The 21,890-nt window shown below is 41.0% G+C and overlaps 1 protein-coding gene across 1 annotated transcript; it reads left to right on the top strand.

Annotated features, from left to right (window-relative positions):
* The first annotated feature begins 7,321 nt into the window (after nt 1–7,321).
* smox (spermine oxidase) lies at nt 7,322–21,501 on the top strand. The gene is made up of 7 exons (XM_053419026.1): nt 7,322–7,533; nt 13,509–13,743; nt 14,706–14,932; nt 15,566–15,739; nt 17,106–17,847; nt 19,041–19,201; nt 20,382–21,501. Exons 2-7 carry the CDS (start codon nt 13,536–13,538, stop codon nt 20,532–20,534), a joined length of 1,665 nt encoding a protein of 554 aa, XP_053275001.1. The 5' UTR covers nt 7,322–7,533; nt 13,509–13,535; the 3' UTR covers nt 20,535–21,501.
* The last annotated feature ends 389 nt before the right edge of the window (nt 21,502–21,890 follow it).

The following is a 21,890-nucleotide window of genomic DNA, read 5'->3' as shown; positions in this document are numbered from 1 at the left end:
GCCTTTAGCACAGTATCATACATGAAGCCACCAAGTTTGTATTTAAAACATCTTTTTACTAAATAAATTGTTATGAATTCCAATGAATCCTCATTTGACTTCACCATATCAACTGAACCTGAATCATAGACACGGTGGTGGTTTCATTTTCAGCAAAGATTTGAAAAGAGCCTGGTTTTTTTTATTTAAATGTTAAATGGTTGATTCTACATAAGCATTGGCCGGGCAAAGTCCAAGATTTGAAACAATGGTTGGCATTGTGAGCTGTGTTCAACCCATGCAGGTAGAGTTGATATGTATATCGAGTTTGTTTCGTCAAAGAACACTCACATAATTTAGTTTGACACTGTAAAACACATATGTAAGTAGCATCTCTTCAATTTGGACTCATAACCTCAGCCCGAGTACAGCCTGATTGGTCCTTTGTACCCTCTTCCCAGCGTCATGGTGGTAACGGAGGTAATGAGTTGCATTCATGTAGGTTGCTGTGTTGCTGGGGAATGGCTCCAGGTCATGAAAGGCAGTTGTCACCAGTTGACTGACGCCCCTCCTAGCTGAGTTCCTCTGCATGATCCAACTGACCCATCGATGAAAAGCCACTTTCTTCCCCCCTCCGTGGTGCGTGGCTACCCAGGAGAGCAAAAGGGAGGTGGGAAAACGATGGACAATACAGTTACCCAACGCTGGACGGACTCACAATGTGAGGTCTCTGTGTCCTGGTGGACCAGCAGACAGAGAGGCCTTTCTCGTGATCCAACTGCTCCACCAATCCCACGCCAGCATTGCTGTGAACTTTAATTATGCAGCAGATACATGCATATTCGCGTGCTAATCACGTCACCTCGGCCAGAACACCCTGTAAAGTAATTAAGATTGCAAAAGAACCATGTGACCCCAGGGGACCAATAAACAGAGCGCACATAGCTGTCTTGTGATTACATAATTCTTCCAATGAAAGACAGGCTGACCCGGAGGACGTCCAGCTGTGCCACAACCATTTTAGCTTCAGTGAGCACAGCAGGTCTCCATCCCATGTCGAGACAACAATCATATTAATGCACAAATTCTTTTTTGTGTTAGAAATACCAATGTAGGCCTATAGATTATGAACTCTAGGTTTGAATTCATAAGATTATAGATATTTGCTTGTTCATTATAAAAATAACAATAATTATGATAGCAATAATATATATTGTTTTCTTTCAAAATGCAATAAAATTATAATCTGTGTGTCTTCATGTTGCCTTTTTGTCTCTGTTACATTCTGTCTTGTGATTTAAATGAACCTCTGTTACATTCAAGCCCAAGTCAAACTAGTTCACAAAATGCACTAAGCCTCAGCGCCAGGTAAGTCAATGTTGTTATACCCTGCAGTTTTAAATCTGGTGAATCTGTTGCGACTTTCCAGGCTTGGCCACTGGTATCAAACTCTGTGTGTTGCATAAACCAGCAAATAATGATTTGCCAGGGCTGAAGAGGGGAGCAAGTGTACAAATGGAGTTGGAGTAAGCTACAGCAACTAGGAGAAGCAGTGCGTGATGGAAAAACCTCAGAAGAATATACATTAACTTTCTTGTGAAGCAGATAAAAATAAATTCTGTCTTTAGCGGATTTAAGTCCCAAAAAAAGTGATGACAAGGTCAAACAGGGATTATCACTGGTGTTGCTTTCCCTCGCTGTAGAGCGTCGAGAGTTTGTGTAATTACTGTCACTGCCAGAAGAGTGATGCCAGCTTTTCACTGCAAGTGTAACACATATTTGTGTGGTTGCGTTGTGGAAGGCATTGCATTTTCTTACCATGCACTGCTATACAAATAGTGTTCCCGTGCTGCTGTTGTGCTGCTTTGCCTTACTTTGCCTTGCTATTAAGAATTTCAACTTTAATATAATTCAACTGCATGCATCTATTCTTCCTCCATGGAGGGGGTACAGGTTGCCTTTCTCCTTCCTCAGGTGCAGCGATTATGGTAAATATATATTCACAGACGCAGTTTCATGGAGTTTGAGTGGCTGATCATCCCCCTGTAGTGAGTCATGTGTTGGCAGCATGGGCAAAAGCATGTGTAGTCGGGATCTCTACAGTGGCATTGTGGTTAATGGCTTTCTTTTAATAGATGTTATCTCTGGGACCTATTAAGAATAAGCGTGTTTTATCTGGTAGACCTTTTACATGAAGATTTGTCAGTTTCGTTATGTACAACTTATGTAACAAGTCAATGTATTAATCTTAGAGCAGGTGGCGAAGCAATTAAACTTCGGCCCCAAAGTTCATACAGATAAAGTCCCTTAAGATTTTGTTCTTTGAACACTGGCAGTTCCACTGTTACACAAGTTTCCGACAACTAAGTGAATGTATTAATGAGATGTTGTTAGTGCAACTTTCATTTGATATATACCGGGTATATACCACGTGTGTACCACTAAATGTGTTTAGTATTTTCAGTATCTGGTGGTGCACACCTTTCAAACAACAAGACTAGGCCATATTATGAATATACCAGCTACATAAAGTAGATAGTTTATGTAATCAACACGTGTTTGACCTATTGTACTATGATAATACTGTGCTGATGCTACAAGTGAGTTTATAATTAAACAAACATAAATGCACCAACTCTTATGTAAGTTGATCTATGACTGCAGGAGAATTAAGAAATGATGTGTTTATTCTGCTCATTCAATATTTGAGTATATGAGTAAACATCTTGTGTCAGTCACTCACCACCTTAACTGCTTTAAGCCACACTTAGTCATACTGTACTCAAATGAGTTTGTAACAGAAAACTTAAACGTTATATGCTTTCACAACTTCCACAAACAATGTTGTGTTTTCTTTGCCATTTCTTTGTTTGTCTGTCTTTTTGCAGAATTCTCTGATAGCATGATCAAAGGAAGAACCAATAAAACTTTGGTGCAGGACAAGATAATCGAGTCAGGATATTTTTTTGTCTTGACGTTAGCTTTAGCGGAACAGTTTGTTTGGCAACGTGAATTAATAAATACAGCCGAGTCTGGGCCCTGAGCTCTATGTTAGTATCCGGTGAATGTGTCTTAATGCGAAACCATCGCTAACGTTAAGTGTCTATGGAAGCATTAGAGTCCATAGAGGCTTCCATACGATCAAGCTGAAAAAATAGTATCCTCACCATTACAGCATAGTTACCATACAACATAAAATGCACTTCACTTCACTTCACTTAAAGCCAACAAGGACCCAACTCCAGTTGGTAAAGGACCAGTTGAAAGATGAAAACTGTGGCCTCATTGAGACAACTCACTTTTCCAAATTTAAGGTTCATTAACAAAACACATCTTGCAATCAGATTTATCTGTCTAAACTGGAGTTTAAATATTGCCAGCCAATATTCTCTATTTTCCTTGCACCGTCATACAATGATTTTGTGCACTGTGCGAGGACAATAATAGCATTCATTCATTCATTCATCTGGAATTTGAAAGTCAATCCTGAAGTCAGTAGTAGTGGTACAAAAGTCTCATGTGAGGATATTTAATCTATTTAAAAAGTTGTTGATTTCAATAAAATCAATGACCCACTGATCAGAGCGAATGACTGCTTTGTTCTGCCGCAGCCTCCAGTCCTTCATAGAAGCAGAAAGCCAGTGGTTCTAGTGATTTTGTCAGTCTGCTGATCGTTGTCGATAAGACTTTAGGTGTGATATATTGTGCTTCTCTGGAGAAAAGAGCTGAGGGGACTTTGTACTCCTTTGAAACTGTAACAGTGGATTTCAAAGTGTATGTGACACTTCAGAAGCTGTGGCAAATATGGTTAATATATACCAAGGTCATTAGTTCTAGTTTTCAATAAATACATTTTGGTCACCAAAAGTAGATACTTTATTCTAACTTTTACAACTATATTAAATATTTTAATGCTTGAATTAGATTTAGTAAAAACTAAAAAGGTCTCTGTGTGTGGTCATCTAAATGCAATTAAGAGACAGCTTCAATTATTATTTTATTGTATTTTAATGTAACTACAATTTTGTATAACACATTAGAATATAAAGATGTATATTCAGCCGCTTACGTGATATATAAACCATTGCTTACATCTTAGTTTTGTGTGACAGCTGTGATTTATTCACAATGCACACATTGGAAATATTGCTGGTTATGTATTTAGTTTCTATATTTAATTCCTGTTGTTGTGTTGAACTTCAAACTTTAGACTGTGTCCTTTTCTGCTGATTATTCAAATGATTGTCTGACAACCTTCCTTCTTAACAAAGCACAGACAAAGGAACAGGAAGGGAGGCAACCCTGCAAGATGAATTTCAGTGATTATTGGCCCGAGCACAGACAAACAGTGATGACATTCGAGAGGTGTGCTGCACCCCTGAATCATGCACATGACTTCCTGTTGATTTATGGGTTTGGACCTGGAGACAAAACAGCTGGGGTGGCCTTTTGGACAAGTTAAAGGGTCAAGCCACCAAACCAAACAGAGCCTGTGCTTCCCGAGGGATTTCCTGCTCGACAACATGAAACAAATCCGCCACAGACATCAATTTAGAATATTGTCATGGAAAAGACTCCATAAAATCAGTTTTTTTTGTAACCACCATATAAACAAGATTTATGTTATGTCTGGTGACTGATATATTTTTGGGGGATTTATGATTTCTGGTTTTGTTCAGTTGCAGGATGGAAGGGAGGTAGAGTTAGGTAAACTGTTCAGCTTTGCTGTATTTTTACACCTAAATACCACAAAATATACAGTAAAAATACAATACAACATATTTACAGTTAGTTTCCTTAATTTGCAAGGCATTGTGGGTAAAGTCCATGATGCAAAACATCAATTTCCGTAACATTTTTGGCAATTGCAACTAGTTAAGACATTTGTGGTAGTGCTACAATGTTAACTTTTGCTATTTTTAAACAAGTTAATAGCAAAAAATATACAATAAAAATACCATAAAACATATTTATAGTTAGTGACCTCACTTTCAATGGCATTATGGGTTTCTAGTTTGAGGCAATATGTCATTCAAAATAACTGTAATTGGATTGAACTTACATTATGATAACTACATTTGCATTGGTGCTACTACATGATGTCAATTACTGTTTCTCTGTGTTTTACTCTAAAGACGTTTTTCTTTATGTTGGAGCAATCTGGCTCAAGGATTAAACACTGAGCCTGATTTCTCAGTGTTTAATCATTGGAATTTGTGAGAAGGAATCCAGTTTGTTCTTTGTTTGTACTTGGAAGTCAGTGTAACTCGTGCCAATATTTGTTATTAATGAGTCTTTTCTCCTGGAAAGAGCAGAAAAGCCTCAGATAATAATTCTGATGAGATTCTTTACTTAGACCTTCTACATGTACTATCAAACTAAAGCTGTAGAGTTACATCGGAGAGTACATGTTGAGTTTGCCATTTTGTAGTGTTGTCTGAATGCTTAGTGACATTTTGTACACCCTATATAGTGCACTCATTGTTTCTCACAATGCATCATGAAAATTTGTGTAGAACTGATGGTCATTAACGGAGCAATATATACCACAATGCATCACGCTCATGAAGAAAGAGCGCAGCAGGAACAGCCCCCCATGTCGTAGAAATAAAAACACTTTCATCACAGCACAAACTACAGGAAACAATTTTTTTTCCACATTTAAAGATGGCCGTTCGACATGTCTTTTGCCTGAAAGTACTCATACTGAGTGTAAAATAAATATTTAATATTTACTGTCCGATTCCCACTGGCCGTCGTTGTTTTTTGTTTTGCATCTTTTGCTGTCGATTACATATAGATCCCTATCGATAAAGTAGGGGTCAGTGAGTGGGGAATTTCAGAAGCAGCCATTAAATCTGACATTGTGCAATGTTGCTTCTGAAATAATGTTAGTTAAGGGGCTATTTAGCTTTGAGGAATGATTTTAACAGCTCAGCATTAGGGGTGGTTATAGCCTGTTTGTGTGATATTAACCTTTATTAAAGTAAATTAATACTTCCTTCCCATGGTGTGTGCAATGCAATCTGGTTAAGAATAGATTTTGAAAGAAACAAGATAAGTCATTTGATTGAGTCATTTCTTGGGTGTTATTTAAATCATTCATGTATATGCAAAGTGTGTGGTTGTGGTAATGTGGGAACCCACATCTGAATACACTCTCCCCTTATGGGAACGTATTGTCTTTATGGAGACTCCATAATGTAAATTAAGTTAGGGCAAATGTCTGGTTATGGGTATAAATGATGGTTACGGTTTAAAATTAGTCTCCAGGAGACTAAGATAATAAATAAGTTGGTGAGCGTGTGGGTTTGTGTGTTCCTGTACTTGTTTGAGTGTTAAGACTTGGTTTAAGGATTAGGTTTATGTTGGGTTTAGGATTAAGTTAGGGTTAGGGTTAGGGATAAAAGAAGGTCGTAGAGACCTGCGAGTAGGCTCTACCCCCACGCCCAATCAATTGGTACTATCCCCGAATTTCTACGACCTTCGGAAGGGAAAAAACAAATTTGTGAAATGTTAGGGTTAGGGTGGCAATTACGGTTAGGGTTAGGGTTAGAGTTATGGGCTAGGGTTAGTGTTAGGGATATGGATAAGAAGGTCGTAGAGACTTAGGGTTAGGGTTAGGGTTATGGGCTAGAGTGAGGGTTAGGGTTATGGATAAGAAGGTCATAGAGACTTGCGAGTAGGCTCTACCCACACTAATGTGGGCACTCCCGATCGATTGGTACTATCCCCGAGCTTCTACTACCTTCGGAAGGGAGAAACCCAATTTGGTAGAAGAGATCCGAAAAGTATGACCACGTGTTTAACCCGTCCCTGACTGGCAGATTTGTCCGCCAGAAAAAGGCTATGAGGAGCCGCGGGGGCGATGTAAATAAACAGTCGACGAAGACTGCCACACAAAGAAGGCGTCTCTAAGGCCGTCTTCATCAGAAAACGTTACTCCGCCTAGTGTTCTGGCGGTGAATTACTTTGCAACACGCGCAACCCTTTGAGAAGCATAAATTAAAACGAGTCCCTCGACACAGCTGCGTGAAAAGTCGCAGACGCAGTTGCAGAAGCATGCGTTGGCCTTAAGGGTTGCAATAGGTTAGGGTTAGGGTTAGGGTTAGGGCTAGAGCTAGGGCTAGGTTTTGGCTACAATTAGCCCTCAGGGGTTAGGGGCTAACCCTGTACACATTAGAACATAAGAAGCATTAGTGTGTGTGTGTGTGTCACTTACTGATACTGACACAGGAGGAGGAGGGCTGTGTGTGTGCGCGTGTGTGTGTGTTTGTGTGTGTTTTACTTACTGATAGTGACTCAGGAGGAGGAGGAGGGCTTTGTGTGTGCATGTGTGTGTACGTGTATATGTGTGTATGTGTGAGTGTGTCGTCATGGCGGCTCATGTATAGTGAATGAGGAGGCGGTGTCCTCGCAGGAAAACTGGCTGCTTCTGGTTTCCAGACATAAATACAAAGCGGAGCCGGTCTGCGGGAGAAACGGGCACAAAGGAAAGAGGAGCAGTCCTGAGGTTGTGTGTGTTTTTAAGAAGCTGAAGAACACGAGAGTCAGGTAACCAGCTGATCGACTCACAGCGCACACACAGACACACGCGCGTGCGCGTCGTCTCTAACAGCGGTGTTATTATGACGGTGTACAGATTTGTACCAGATAGAACAGGCGGATTTCAGTGTGAGGCTGGAAACACTGTGCGAGCAGCTGATCCACGGTAGCTGTCAGTAGACGAGCTGTGTACTCGGGAGATTACCCCACGTCACGCAGTGGTTCGTGTTGATAAACGCGAACACAACGGAAGAAACGTTATTTACACGGATGTGTTGTAGATCCGCTCATTTATGTGTGTGTGTATGCACAAGCGATGTAACAGGACACGTTACTCTGCCGCTGCTGTGTATGTGTGTGTGTGTGTTTTTTTTTTATGTGTCCTCCGTTTTAAAACGCGTTGAGCTTGAGTTTGTGTCGATGATTTTATTGTGATGATAATTAGTCCGAGTTACCTGGTGAAGTTTGCTTGGTCCCGAGCCGCGGCCACTTGGGCTGCAGCGCTTCTACGTGGCACTGAAGGCTTCTCCTGTCCAGCTGCATTCAGCAGCGTGGAGACACCGTCCTACTCTCTATCACTCTCATTTATCTCTTCACTAAACTCTGGACCATCAACCGTTCTAAAATTTAGTCCTTATTGTGATTACTTAGGTTTTCACTTCCTCCTTTTCTAATGTAAGTCCATTAATATGCTGACCGACCACTAATGCGTAAGATAGATCAACATGACAACAAGTTCGAGGTCCATCCAGGTCGTACTTAGGTGTCAGTTAAGTCTTTAACCAAAAGGTTTTAATCCAATCAAAGCTGCAGGTGGAAATGTCAACAAGTTGATAATAAATGGCTTTAAGGCTGGGTGATACCGCCGACATTAAGTCAAGATAAAAATCTGTTGAAATTGGTCATTCTTATTATACTATTATAAGAATAATTGTTATTATTCTTATAATAGTATAATAGTAATAGTAATGTAGTTTTATTATTGAATTTCAAAGAGATGTTTTGTCCTGAGAGAAGTTTGTGGTTTTAAACTCTTCTTATGAGCAGCAACACTACATTCGCTTTGTTTTATCACCCGGCTCTAAGTGGCTTCATTAAATCAACTATCGAAAGGGATTTTTAACCTTCAACTGGATTCACTGTTTCTTCATTCAAATGTGTTTTTTATATCGACCTAAAATGAACCTTTCTGGCATCATCTATCCTTCTTTTTTATTTATGTGCTTTCTTTATCAAGTGTATAATCCGTTTTGGTTTTGATAATTTGCCGGTCATCATACTGTTATTCTGACTGAATGTGTTGAGCCTGTTCCGAGCGTGTTCCTCTGTAGCTTGTGTGTATAACTGGCTATAATAGTAATCATTCAGGGCACTGTTCTCCTCTTTATATGCACCAGGGGGAAATCCAATGTGGTGTACAGTATTACAGAGTGATGTGTGTGTGTGTGTGTGTGTGTGTGTGTGTGTGTGTGTGTGTGTGTGTGTGTGAATGTGTCAGTGTGTGTTTTGTCACTTCATCATCTCATCTTGCGTGGGAAAACCAGATCTGTGAGAGAGGTGTGGAATACCTGGCCTTTGGAACAACCCCCCTCCTTCCCAGAGAACGTTGTTGGTTTTTTCAATGTTACGGAGCAGAATTGTAGGTTCACATATTCAAACAGTGACATGGGCCTGATAATGGAAACAGACAAGTGTGCGTGTGGACATGACTCGTTCCAGTAAGAGCCACATAGTCATTAGAGATATTCCTGCTCAAGGCTGACCCTGCTCTCGAGAAGGCCACAGGCAGATGCTCTGACTGCAGTGTAGATTGCCATTTCTAGGTCAGTGGTAGCCCCGCCTCCCCCACCTGCCCCCTGCCCCTTCCGCCTAGTCCTCTTCTGCCTTTCTACTGAGGCCCAGCCCACAAATTAATCTGCAGAGAGCGTGGCGTGCTGAGAGTGTATGGATGGGATGGATGCAGTCTGTCAGCGAGGCCAGTGTGCGATTAAACACTCTCAATGAGATAAATCATTCATTCGTTATAATCAATGTTCCTTTTTCTGTATCACGGCAAAGGGACTATTTCTCCTGACCTTAATTTGATAAAAAAAATCCGAGCCTGAACCTTCTTGGTCATCCTGTTGCTGAAAGTAGAGAAGGGATTTGTGGAGCGACCTCACCCACGTCTAAGGGTGAAGGAAAACAGTTTGCATTTAGACCTCCTACAACACTTTCTTTAAAGCTACATCCACACTCTTCTCTTTAGCTAATGCCGGTTTTATTCTTGTTATATGGTCATGTTAGACAAAACATTAAATTACATTTCATTTAGCTTACACTTTTATCCAAAGCGACATACAACAAGTGCATTTAACCCTGAGGTTTATAGGATCCTGACAAATCAGCGAAAGGCCACGCGTTGACCACACCCCCTAATCACCAAGGGGTTGGGAGTGTCTTCGTCATTGTTTACAATGATCTCTCAGACCTAGAGTTTAAATCTCCTCGTTTTAAGCGGCTCTGAAACTGAGCAGAGTTGATATATTTTTAAGCTGCTCAGCAATTAGAGCAGGCAAAGTCAGAACCTGACGCAGTGATCGACAACAGGCAGGAAAACCAGGCAAACAGGAAATGTCTGCTAATAAAATTATTAATGTGAAAATATTCAGATATTTTGCCGAACCAGTTCTGCTGTGAGGCTAGTTTGATCATGAAAAACAGGAAGTTGAGGAATTTATCCAACGTCAGCTTACAAATACTACACAGAGGTGGGACGTGTTTATACTTGCAAGAGTTTGGAAATCAAGGATACCTGTATTTTACTGTCTGGGGAGCCTAAGTATTAGTGACTATCAATTAAGACTACATATAAAACCTGCTGCGAATACATACATGTGAATGTCGGAGTATACATTTTTATTAAATACATAATGTATATACAAAAACATGCACACAATACCTCAAATTAAGTGTACACAGTGCAGGTCAACAGTTTGCAAATGACTGAGAATAAGTGCAACCGCATTCATGCAATGGCACAGTCAACAAATTAGAACTCATAGAATATTTGACAGCAAACCCCACCCACCACTGCATCCATTTTTGTCAGATACGTCGTCTACGCCAGCTCTGCGCCACGAAGCTGTGTCCTCCTGTAACCCTCATCTCAGAGCAGCTGCAGAATATAAAGGAGCTGCAACCACAGCAGGAAGAATACTCACAACACTCAGTGATAAGTTTGTGCCATTTATTCTATAACAACATGTAGGAGTGTAGGAAATCCACATGAGATTCAAAACCACCGACTCAATAAGCAAATAACCCCCAACAATCACAGAAAAGGCCTTTTGAGCCTGAGGTCTGTTTGTGAGACATTATAATGGGTCTAATTTTACAACCATTATATTAGATGTTTCTGCTATAAATATTTGATCCTTCCGGTAATAAACAAACAGGAGCCACTTCACTTCAACAACATCCTTTTTTCTTGAAGCACAATAATGAGTCTATTCATCGTGATGTTGTTGTATCTATATTTCAGCCTCAGTTTTTCTCAGAATCCCACTGATGAGTCTTTAAACCTTGTTTCATGTGTGCAGTGGAAATTTATTGCGAAGCGCTAGTTTCACCGAAGGGAGACAAAACTGGAACCGAAGCTTTATTTGGTCCATGCAAAAAATGAATTCACTACAAATCTGAGGTTCAAGCAGCAGCATTAAGGGGAGCTAGAAGTGCAGACTGGAGTCTGATTAGAAACAGTCAAACACATGTCTGCCAGGATTAAACAATATGGATAAAGAAAGCATCGTAACTTTTAATGAGTTAACAGTAAAAATCCTAAATTGCCACAGTTGATTAGCGACATGGCCTACACTGGAAAAGTAAGATTTTTACAAACATTAATCATTTTATTAATAGCACTTCAATTAAGTTCTTTATTAAGCAATTGCATTAGTATAACTTGTTAAATTAGAACAAATTTATTAAACTTTTTCATGCTGATCCGACAATATTCTTTTTTCAGTGTAATACTAAACTACTGAACTCTAAAGACCATGTTCCTTTCCTTCTATGTGTTGTCATATTGGCACTTCCAGTAGAAACGCCTGCTCTTTAAATCAAGTGACTGTCCAACATTGGGGACAAGGGTCAGGAGGTGAGGTCAGGTGTTGAAGCGTTCAGATTAGTTTGTTTAACCAAAATCTGTGTTGGAGGTCGGCGGTCATCTGGGAAGTGTTGTACCAAGAAGTGCGAGAGATTCACAGAAAAGACTGACTACAGCATCTCCTCCTATGTTCTTTTTATATTTCAGCTTACACACACACACTGAGGTGCTGACTCGTGGTTTACTCTCTGACCGTCTTTGTCAGCTCTTGTTGATCTGAAGACGAAATTGATTGCGAAGCAGTTTCTCAAATGTCAGAGTTCAGGATCCGGGTTAAACACGTGTGAACATGAGCAACATCATGTGTCCCAATAACCTGTGGTGTATGTGTTGATCTCTGACCATTCAGAGCAAGATGGTTTGAGGATAAACAAATAAACAGGACGGTTTATTTATCAGACATATGAGTGTTGATATTGCTTTTTTTTGGCGTAAACTCCGAGTGTATTTTCGACACTATCATGTTCACCGCTCTGTGTCCATCGTTGCTGTGCTAACAAAGAGGAGAATATGTATATGTATGTGTGTAGCGGCAGGATTTTGCTGTCGATAAATTGTTGTCCTTCCACGTCAAGATGAGGGAAAACAGAGTCTTTTTGCAATAAAAGCCTCACAACAGCTCCAACTTTACAGGTCTTTCATGGAAAACTGCCACAATGTCGCCTCTTTGTACAGTTCTCTACTGGGCTATCAGGAGCGTCTTGTGAATAGACTCCCACTGTGCTGTTCTTACACACAGCTGTCCATACATTCAGAGCCAGCGACCCTGTGTACTGGATTAACAAGGTCTCTTGTATGTTCCTCGCTGTTAGAGTTTCTGTCCTTGAGCAGTTTCCCTAGAAGAAGAGAGGCTGCCAATAGACAATCTTTTTATTTGAGTGCGTGTGAGTGCATCAAGACCTTTTGCAGATAGAAATGACGTCATGCTGGGACCGCTGCTTTCGTCCAATGCTCAGTGAGGTCTGTGTGGTTAGTAGTTGAACAATATGAGGCTAACATTTTCCTTAATAAGATAAAACGTTAAGCAGCCATGATGACAGTTTAGATTGATCTCTTTTCCAGGATTTTGAGACATGCATCTGCTCCCGGAAGAATCAGCAGTTAAAAGCAGGCAACAAAATGAGCAGGCAAAACTTCAGAAATTGCCAAGTCGTTGAAAACAGTCATGCTCAAGCAGAAAAAAACAGATAAACAACCCTGTGAAGCTACAGCCTGGCAGGGACAATGGACTGTGTGGCAGAGAAGGGGCAGAGATGGGAGTTATAAAGAAGAGCTGGTTAAGGAATAAAGAGGAGGAGAAGGTGCATGAGGAAGGGTCAGGTGGCTGAAGGGTGGGAGGGGGTTGAGTCAGGGTTAGCAACAGGAAGTGACAGGAAATGAATGGATGGAATGATGGATACACAGATTTGGCTGCAACATGTATTTATAGCTTGTTCTAATGACTATCCATATTGTTGTTGCTTAATTTTAGAGCATTTGTTCACTGCTATTAGAAATTATTTTATCTTGATTCTCCGTTTAATAAGTCACAAATACACTCAATGACATACATGAGTTATAAAAGCATTCTTAACTGCAAAGCAGCAAAGAGAAGCAATGATCACTAGTAGAGAATAAATACTGGGTGGGTTAATATAGAAGTGTAGAGGTTGTAACTGCAAGCATTCATTCTGTTACGTTCATATGTCATTTATAGGACATACAACCACAAACATATGTAGATCTTTCTGTCTTTCACTCACTGTTATCTTCAGCTGTACTTGTGTCTGTCACCTGATGACTCAGTGCTGAGTGTGCCATGTCTGACGTGTGTCCTTGTCATTAATTTGCCCCTCAGACTCCATCGAAGAGGAGCTTGGACGGCATGCAAAGTTGTGAAATTTCGTCAGACAGCACTGATGATCCTCTTAGTAGCGACCTACACACTCATCGACAGCCTAGAATAGTAGTGATTGGCGCTGGCTTGGCAGGCCTTGCTGCAACTCGGGTCCTACTGAGAAACGGCTTCACGGATGTCACGGTTCTAGAGGCGTCAGACCACATCGGCGGAAGAGTCCACAGCGTTCAGCACGGTGAGAGGACCTGTCCCTGTTTACCTAATGATACCTTCAAACTTTGTGATAAAAGGATTCATGAATAAGAGCAGTTATTTCTCATGTACATAAATACAGCTAAATTTAGATAGCTACACCTGGCTGGTGCATAAGAGTTAAAATAAAAGTTCAAATTCACACACTGGACACATTATATAATAACAACCTTATGAAAATAGATAAAGGAAACGAATGGAATACATAAACATATCTCAATGATAATACTAAATAATAATAATGATAATAATAAAAGTAAGAAGGTGAAGAAGAAGAAGAAATCATTCTAATAAAATGTCATAATAACATGGAAAGCTGTCCAATCAGCCTTTCATTCACACACTCACATTGTTTCCCTGATTAATGTCAATGATGTTCAGATATAAGAGATTTTTTTTTGCTTTTACTCGAACTGCTTGAGTGACGCTGGTACATTTTGCCAAAATAGACAAGAAGTGCAAGTGATTTCCATTAGAACAAACTCCTTAAACATGTAACGACAAACAAATGAGAACGGGGTCAACTCGAGGGTAACATACTGTAGGTAGATTTAAAAGCAGAACACAAGTGAAATTACTAATACAACAGTTAAATGCAAAATGTATAAAAAATATGTCTAAAAAATGCATCTTTTATGGGAATGCTGCTTTCATTGTCGAGGAATGTTATGAGTCATTTCTGTCTTTTATTGGAGAATGAATGAATAATCCTTCCTTTAGAAAAACTATATAATTAAAGTTATTCCAGTGGGCTTCAGTAACTACAGTATGTTAATTGAATTGACCTTCCTCTCGAACAGGTTAATTATCCAAAACTTAACTGACTTTGCAAAGCCTTTATCTTCTGTTTCATTTAAAGCCACCCGGGAGACCTTGAGTTCCAAGCAGCTCTTTACTTTTGTTTCAAACTCACACGGATCTCTGTGCTTTTTCTTTGGTTTGCAGGTGAAGCAACTTTGGAGCTCGGAGCCACCTGGATCCATGGCGCCAACGGGAACCCAGTGTACCACCTGGCAGAGGACAACGGGCTGCTGGAGCACACCACAGATGGGGAGAGGAGCGTGGGACGCATCAGCCTGTACACCAAGAATGGTGTCGCTCACTACCAGACCAACGTGGGGAAGAGGATCCCCAAGGACCTGGTGGAGGAGTTCAGTGACCTGTACAACGAGGTGAGGGGAACGCAGACGCACGCATTGGTTCACGCATGGACTCACAATTGCATGGAAATGGTAATCTGCCACTTCCACTGTTGTGCTACTAAGCAGCTGCACATGCACGTGCTGTTCCACCATTAGCAACAACCGCCAAGAGTCGGACAATAAGTGTAAAGAAACTTGTGTGGGTGAAGCGCGTGCATCTGCCTTTGTTTGTTTAGTGGGAGGGGCTCTGGACAATGAGCCTCCATTCAAAAGTGTTAGTATTTAACGTCCTGGGAATGAAACTCAAAAATCAACTATTTTTGTAGTTATCCCACCTAATATGTTTGAGTTGTAGGTGCATCCATTGTGCTCTTGTGAACAAGATCTCAGAAAATCCTGAAGGGAATTTATTTACCTCCATCACAGACATCCATTGGTGTAGGCAAACTTTTCTAGTTATCTTCAGGTGGTTTCTTTGTGATGGTCAAAGCAGAGTTCAACATTTGACAGAATTGACAAAATCAAACGTTGGCTCCGTCTGCTCTAAACTGAACCAAACTGGTTTCTTTGTTTCCTCTTTTTGTGTCTTATGCTTTCTTTACATCCTTCCTCATTCGGTTTGCTCCTGATTGACCCTGTCTGCCACCTCTCACCCTGCTGTAGGTGTACGAGCTGACTCAGGAGTTCTTCCAGAATGGGAAGCCAGTTTGTGCTGAGAGCCAGAACAGCGTTGGCATCTTCACACGAGATGGGGTCCGCAAGAAGATCATGTTGGATCCCGATGATTCAGAGAGCATCAAGAAGCTCAAGCTGTCCATGCTTCAACAGTACCTCAAGGTGTGTGTGTGTGTGTGTGTGTGTGTGTGTGTGTTTATGTGTATTCTCAATGTCCACTTGTCTGTGAGTGTGTGACACAGTTTTCTCTTTTGGTGATGTTCTGCTACAGCTCTTTAAAAAAAATTGACCATAATGATAAAATAACATAGCTCTTTAACAAACCTTCACATCTAATCTGTTTGTCTACTAGTTTTGTAAATTTGAGGTTTATTAGATAATAATCAGCTATTAATTACAATAAAATGGATTTATTAATTAGACAGTAATTGAGCTTTTATTTATCTATTTACTTCTTACTATTTTTCTTGTAGATAGCCACAGACAAATATGCAGACTTGGGCTTTCTGTTTTTTCGGGCAAATTGTGGTTTATTAAGAAGTTGTTTACCGGTAGGATTTTTATTCTGAGAGCCTGAATACAATGTAAAAAAATCCAGTCTTCTTACACACTTAATTCTGAAAAGCTATTAAGTATAATCATGTTATTTATCTCTTGACATACACAGAAACACACTGGAGTGTGTTATTAAATGCAGCAGAGAGGAGACGGAGGCACATTATCCACCAGGTACCTGTTACCACACTGGCTCAGCAGCTAACAAGTCTGTGGCAGTCGCATAATTTGGCAATTTAATAACTCCCTACCAGTATGTGTCCTCTAAATAAAACAACATGGTTAATCCGGTTTAATGATGCTGGTGAGTTCAGAGCTGTAGCTGTAGAAATGAGTAGTACAGTACCGACAGGAATATACGGATTCAAAGGAGACATATTCTGCCTATTTTCAGGTTGATCATTTTAATTTGTGTTGTTATTTTAAAAGGTTTTCATGCTCTAATGTTCAGGAAACACATCTCCCGCCTCATACGGTCCATTGCTGCAGCTCCTCTTTTCAGCCTCTGTCTGAAACACTTGGTTTTAGCTCCTGTTTCTTTTATTTCCTCCCTTCCCGATAAAGCCTGCTGTGATTGGCCAGCACTCTATTGTGATTGGTCAACCGATTCTAGTTCATGTAGTGAAATGTCGGCCGCAGCTCTCACTTCATCTGGCTTTGCTAGAGTAGGTGCGCAGTACACAAATGTGGGAGTTTCGGCCGCACCACCAACAAGGCGTGTCAGGAGCTTCAGGTGTTTTCTGTGCTGGAGTGGAGCTCTGTTTACCACTGGCTTTGGGCTATTTAGCTTTGTAGATTTTTTATATACACAAGAACAATAAGGGAAAAGGGAAGAACTGAAAAAGCATCATATGTCTCCTACATTGCAAAGGTTGTGTCTCCAGATCTTGTCTATGGATGAAACACTAAACTGACGATTGACAAGTAGTTTAGCAGATCTAATTCTTTATGATGCAATGTGCTCCTGTTTCAGGTTGAGAGTTGTGAAAGCAGCTCTCCCAGTATGGATGAGGTGTCTCTGAGTGAGTTTGGCGAGTGGACAGAGATCCCTGGGGCCCATTATGTTATTCCTGAGGGCTTCATGAAGATCGTGGAGCTCCTGGCCCGGGACATTCCCTCCCGCACCATCAGCCTTAGCAAACCGGTCCGCTGTATCCACTGGAACTATTCAGCCCAGCATCAGGAGGTGATCGCCAAGAGCAGCGACACCAACCAGGACAACAACCACAACACGAACAACCACACCCGCCAGCCTCAGGACCCGCTGCCACTGGTTCGCCCCATTTGCGTGGAGTGCGAGGACGAGGAGTGGATCGTGGCCGATCACGTGATCGTGACAGCTTCTCTGGGCGTGCTGAAGCAGAACCACGAAGCCATGTTCTCCCCGTCTCTGCCAGAGGACAAGGTGCTCGCCATAGAGAAGCTGGGCATCAGCACCACCGACAAGATATTCTTGGAGTTTGAAGAGCCCTTCTGGAGCCCGGAGTGCAACAGCATCCAGTTTGTGTGGGAGGATGAGGCTCAGCTGGAACAGCTGGCCTACCCCGAGGAGCTGTGGTACAAGAAGATCTGCAGCTTCGACGTCCTCTACCCCCCCGAACGCTACGGCTACATGCTGAGCGGCTGGATCTGTGGGCAAGAGGCACTGTACATGGAGCGTTGTGATGACGAAACAGTGGCTGAGACCTGCACTGAGCTGCTGAGGCGCTTTACAGGTCAGGACATGAACACACAGGAAACAAAGCTTTCTGGTTCCCCACCCTACTTCCTGTTCACGCTAAAGAAGCTTTGTGGGATTGAATTAACTCCCTCTTTTAAACTTTTCACTTATTTGATATTTGATCTTATTTGATCATCATTTAATTAAAGAAAACTTCTCAAGGACAAAATATTCTTTACAAAAGACAACTTTCCTTGTAATTCTTTTTCATTTCTGACCATTTTATTAGGAATCAGCAATCTAAAGCTTAAACAACAGCCGTAGCTGACTGAGCCCATTAGTTCAGTGACTCATATGATCCGTGGCACAACTATGGGTCATTGTGTTTCTTCTGAAGGAAATGAAATAAGCCTTGGCTGTGACGTAAGTGTCTTTTTTCACGTATAAAGGCTGACAGATAATACAGCTGGATGACTCAGGCTGTTTTTGTGTTCAGTGATAAAAAGTGTCCCTATTCACAGAAGCAACACTGAGCAAGAGGAGCAATCACGTGTTAAATAAGACTTGATCATCACACCTTTTTGTGACACACTCAAATGAGTCACGATTTCTTTATCTCGTGTGTACATGTTAGAAAATATCCAAAGACATGATAATAACTTGTACCCACAAGGAAATAACTTGATTCAACAAGATAATTCTAATCTCTAGTCATTATCTTATTCATCTTGTGTGTTATTCTCATTGTGCGCTAAGATATTTGTATCTTGTGCCAAAACAAATATAAATTTGTATTTATCTTGTCCACACAAGAATAAAAGGCCTTTTCTGTCCTGCTGGGCTTCTGTTGCAGCTTCAGAAATGGGTCACAGTGCGAGAGCAGAAAGAGCGAGTGTCATTGTCGTGATGAGGTCGTTGGACCTATGGATGCATACTGTAAATCACACACTCACACACACATTTAGGTCATTGCGGTTTAATCCTCTCAGCTGTTGCTTAATTACATATAGACTTGCTGGTGCCTCTCCGCTCACAGAGGTTCACAACTTGATTGGTCTCGACAGATGGGACGTCCCAGTGAAAGGCCTCAGCTGACGGCCGCCACAGTCTTAGTTGGAACTGGTTTGGATCTGTGATGAACTGGATGTTGGATAAACCAGACTGTCCGTGATTGTCGTTAAGTTTGTCCCTCCACCATCTGCACTGACTCCCTCTCTCTTAGCCTCTCGTCTGTTTGTCCGTCCACAGGGAACCCTGACATTCCAAAGCCCCGGCGTGTCCTGCGCTCCTCGTGGGGCAGTAACCCGTTCATCCGAGGGTCCTACTCCTTCACCAGGGTGGGCTCCAGCGGGGGGGACTGTGAGAGACTGGCCATGCCACTGCCTTACGCCAACAGCACCAAGGCTCAAGTGAGACCACCACAACACAACACACAACACAACACATGGAGTGTACACAATAGTTATAAACACCTCTACCATGGAATGCAGTTCCTGAAAGTAACTACCATCTTGAAGTTTGTAACATTAGACTGAATCATCATCCTCATGGAAACTCTTCCAACAGAGGTAGTTGTGCTCTTGTAGTTGACGTTGCATTATTTTGATGCCTGTCGCATTTGTCCACTAGGGGGTTTATATTTTTTTATATTTTTAATTAAGATAAAAAGGAAAAACTCTCTTGTTGTGGGTCCTGGCAAATAATAATAATTTATGAAACCAGTTGTGTGAAATTCTGTATTTTACAGGTTTTCCTAGTAGTTTTTGGAGAAGCACCCTGAACATCTTTGGAGTCATTTGAGTTTTTATCATATTTACTTTCATATATTATAATATATGACGGCATATTAGTGCACTTAAAGGGGGAAACAATCTGAATTACTTTATTCTCAATTCACAATATTATGACCTTTTCTCATCAAATGTTTACTCTTTAAAACATTATTCTCAAAATCACATTTAGTTTTCTTCACTATGGCTCTAATACTCTGTTATAATATTAGTTCATTTTAAGATAATTATGATATCTACAAAAAAGGTATTAAATTAAAATATAAAAAATAATTCAGAACTGGTGCCGACGAATCGGGGTGTATCTTCTACGAGAGCCTTTACTGTCACTGTACATCTAGTTGTTTACAATCCCTGCTCACACATTTGAAAGCATCTCGCTCTAACGCGACAGTGTCACATCCCAGCACATGCAGAGCAAGTACAGCTGGTGTCGGGGGGGTAATGAATCCTGACTCCTGGCCAGGAGTCTAGACCATGAAACCTGACACCTTCTGGGTGAAGGGCAGGCCGGGGGGGCTGAGGTTCTGTTTGTTCACATGAGACTGGCGATGGAACGGTATGACCCCTCCGCTGACGGCCTTCAGCCCCCCCGTCAAACTGAAATCTTAAGCCCTGAGGAAAGTGACTGTAGCTTCCTACACGTCGAGCGCTAACAAGGGAATCACTGATGGAAATATAAAAATACCTCAGCACGAGAGGCCCAGAATATGCTGACAGTGACAGAACTTGATTCTCTCGTCTAAAAAGATCTCTCCTTTTCTCTCTTTGCTCGTTTCTCCCCTTCCCTCGTCCACAGCCTCTGCAGGTCCTGTTCGCTGGAGAGGCCACCCACAGAAAATACTATTCCACTACCCATGGTGCTTTGCTGTCAGGACAGAGAGAAGCCACTCACCTGGTAGAGATGTACCAGGACCTGCACAGAGCTCAAACCACGAAGCCTAATATGTAAATAAAACAAACCTCTGACTAATACTGAAAAATAAAAACACAAACAATAGAAAACTGTGGGTTTTTAATCTTTTTATTTTGAAGATTAAGTTATACTTAAAAACATAGCTCGGGCATTATTACATTGTTAACGAATGAATATTGTTTCTATTGTACTGTAGATTGAAGTCATGCTAATTTCTTTGGGATGTACTGGTCAAAAGTTTCCAATGGTGCTGTCATTTTTATGTCTTTATCATTTTGTCTTATGTTGTTCTTTTTTAAATCAGTAATTTAATGGTTATAATAACAGCTTCTGTAATTTAACTTGTTTTTGTAAGTGCCTTCTGTATGTAACGTTATGTTCTTTAAAAAAAAATGGAAAATACTAAATTAAGTATTCAGAAAGTTTTAACAAAATAAAAACTCTATGATCATCAAGCAACACCAGCTCCGTGTTGTCCATTCAGTCAACGATTGACCATCTTCACTTTTTGAATCAGTGAGAGAGAGAGACAGAAAGTGACCGCACATGAGAGGAAAAGAAAAGGCTCCGGTGCTGTAAAGCTGTGCCAACGTGACAGATGGTGTTGGAACAGACCTCAGCCCAGTCCTCACTTCTGTTGGACAACAGAGTTAATCCTCCTCATCGCTGACAAAACACAATCAGACGCTGAGAAGAACTGGGAGAGTTTTAATTAGCTACGGAACAACTTCCTTCCAACTCACAGTTGTACTCTACATATTTCTTTTTAAATGTTCACAAGGTGAAAGGAAATCAACAAATGCTTTACTAATTTTCCATTTTGTTATGTGCTCACTGAAAAATATTGGAGAAAAGTGTCTATTTACTTTGTAAAATTTCAGTTTACATGTGCCCTCAGTGTTTGTGTGGAGTTTTTCTCCAGAAGCTCCGGCTTCCTACTGTGACGTTTGGATTGGGGTTTGGATAATTAGAGATTAAAAATGGCCGTAAGGGTGAAAGTGAACATGGATGTTGTTTTTGTCTCTCCTTGTTGGCCGTTCAATACACTGGCGACCTGTCCAGTGTGGATTCCCCCCCCCCCCCCACGCCAGCTGGGATTGGCTCTAGCCCCGTCCCGTGACCTGTCTCGACCATTTGGTTTGGGAGGAGAGAGATTAAGGAAAATAAAAAATGGAATAGAGGGAGAGAGAGGAGATAGAGACCAGGAACAGCTACTGCCAGACTGTTTGGTATAATGACAATAATTATAATTTACACCAGTAATAATAAGACAGTAGCACAAATTAATCTAATTGTTATTTATTTCTCTGTCAATGCATTGGGGCTGCAACACAACTCTAATTAACACACATACACATGTTCTTCCACGATTACATTTACAAAACTTGGGGG

This window comes from Pleuronectes platessa, chromosome 3, assembly GCF_947347685.1.
Source record: "Pleuronectes platessa chromosome 3, fPlePla1.1, whole genome shotgun sequence".
Taxonomy (NCBI): domain Eukaryota; kingdom Metazoa; phylum Chordata; class Actinopteri; order Pleuronectiformes; family Pleuronectidae; genus Pleuronectes; species Pleuronectes platessa.
Note: the sequence above shows the minus strand (reverse complement) of the source record. Positions and strands in the feature narration are given on the sequence as shown.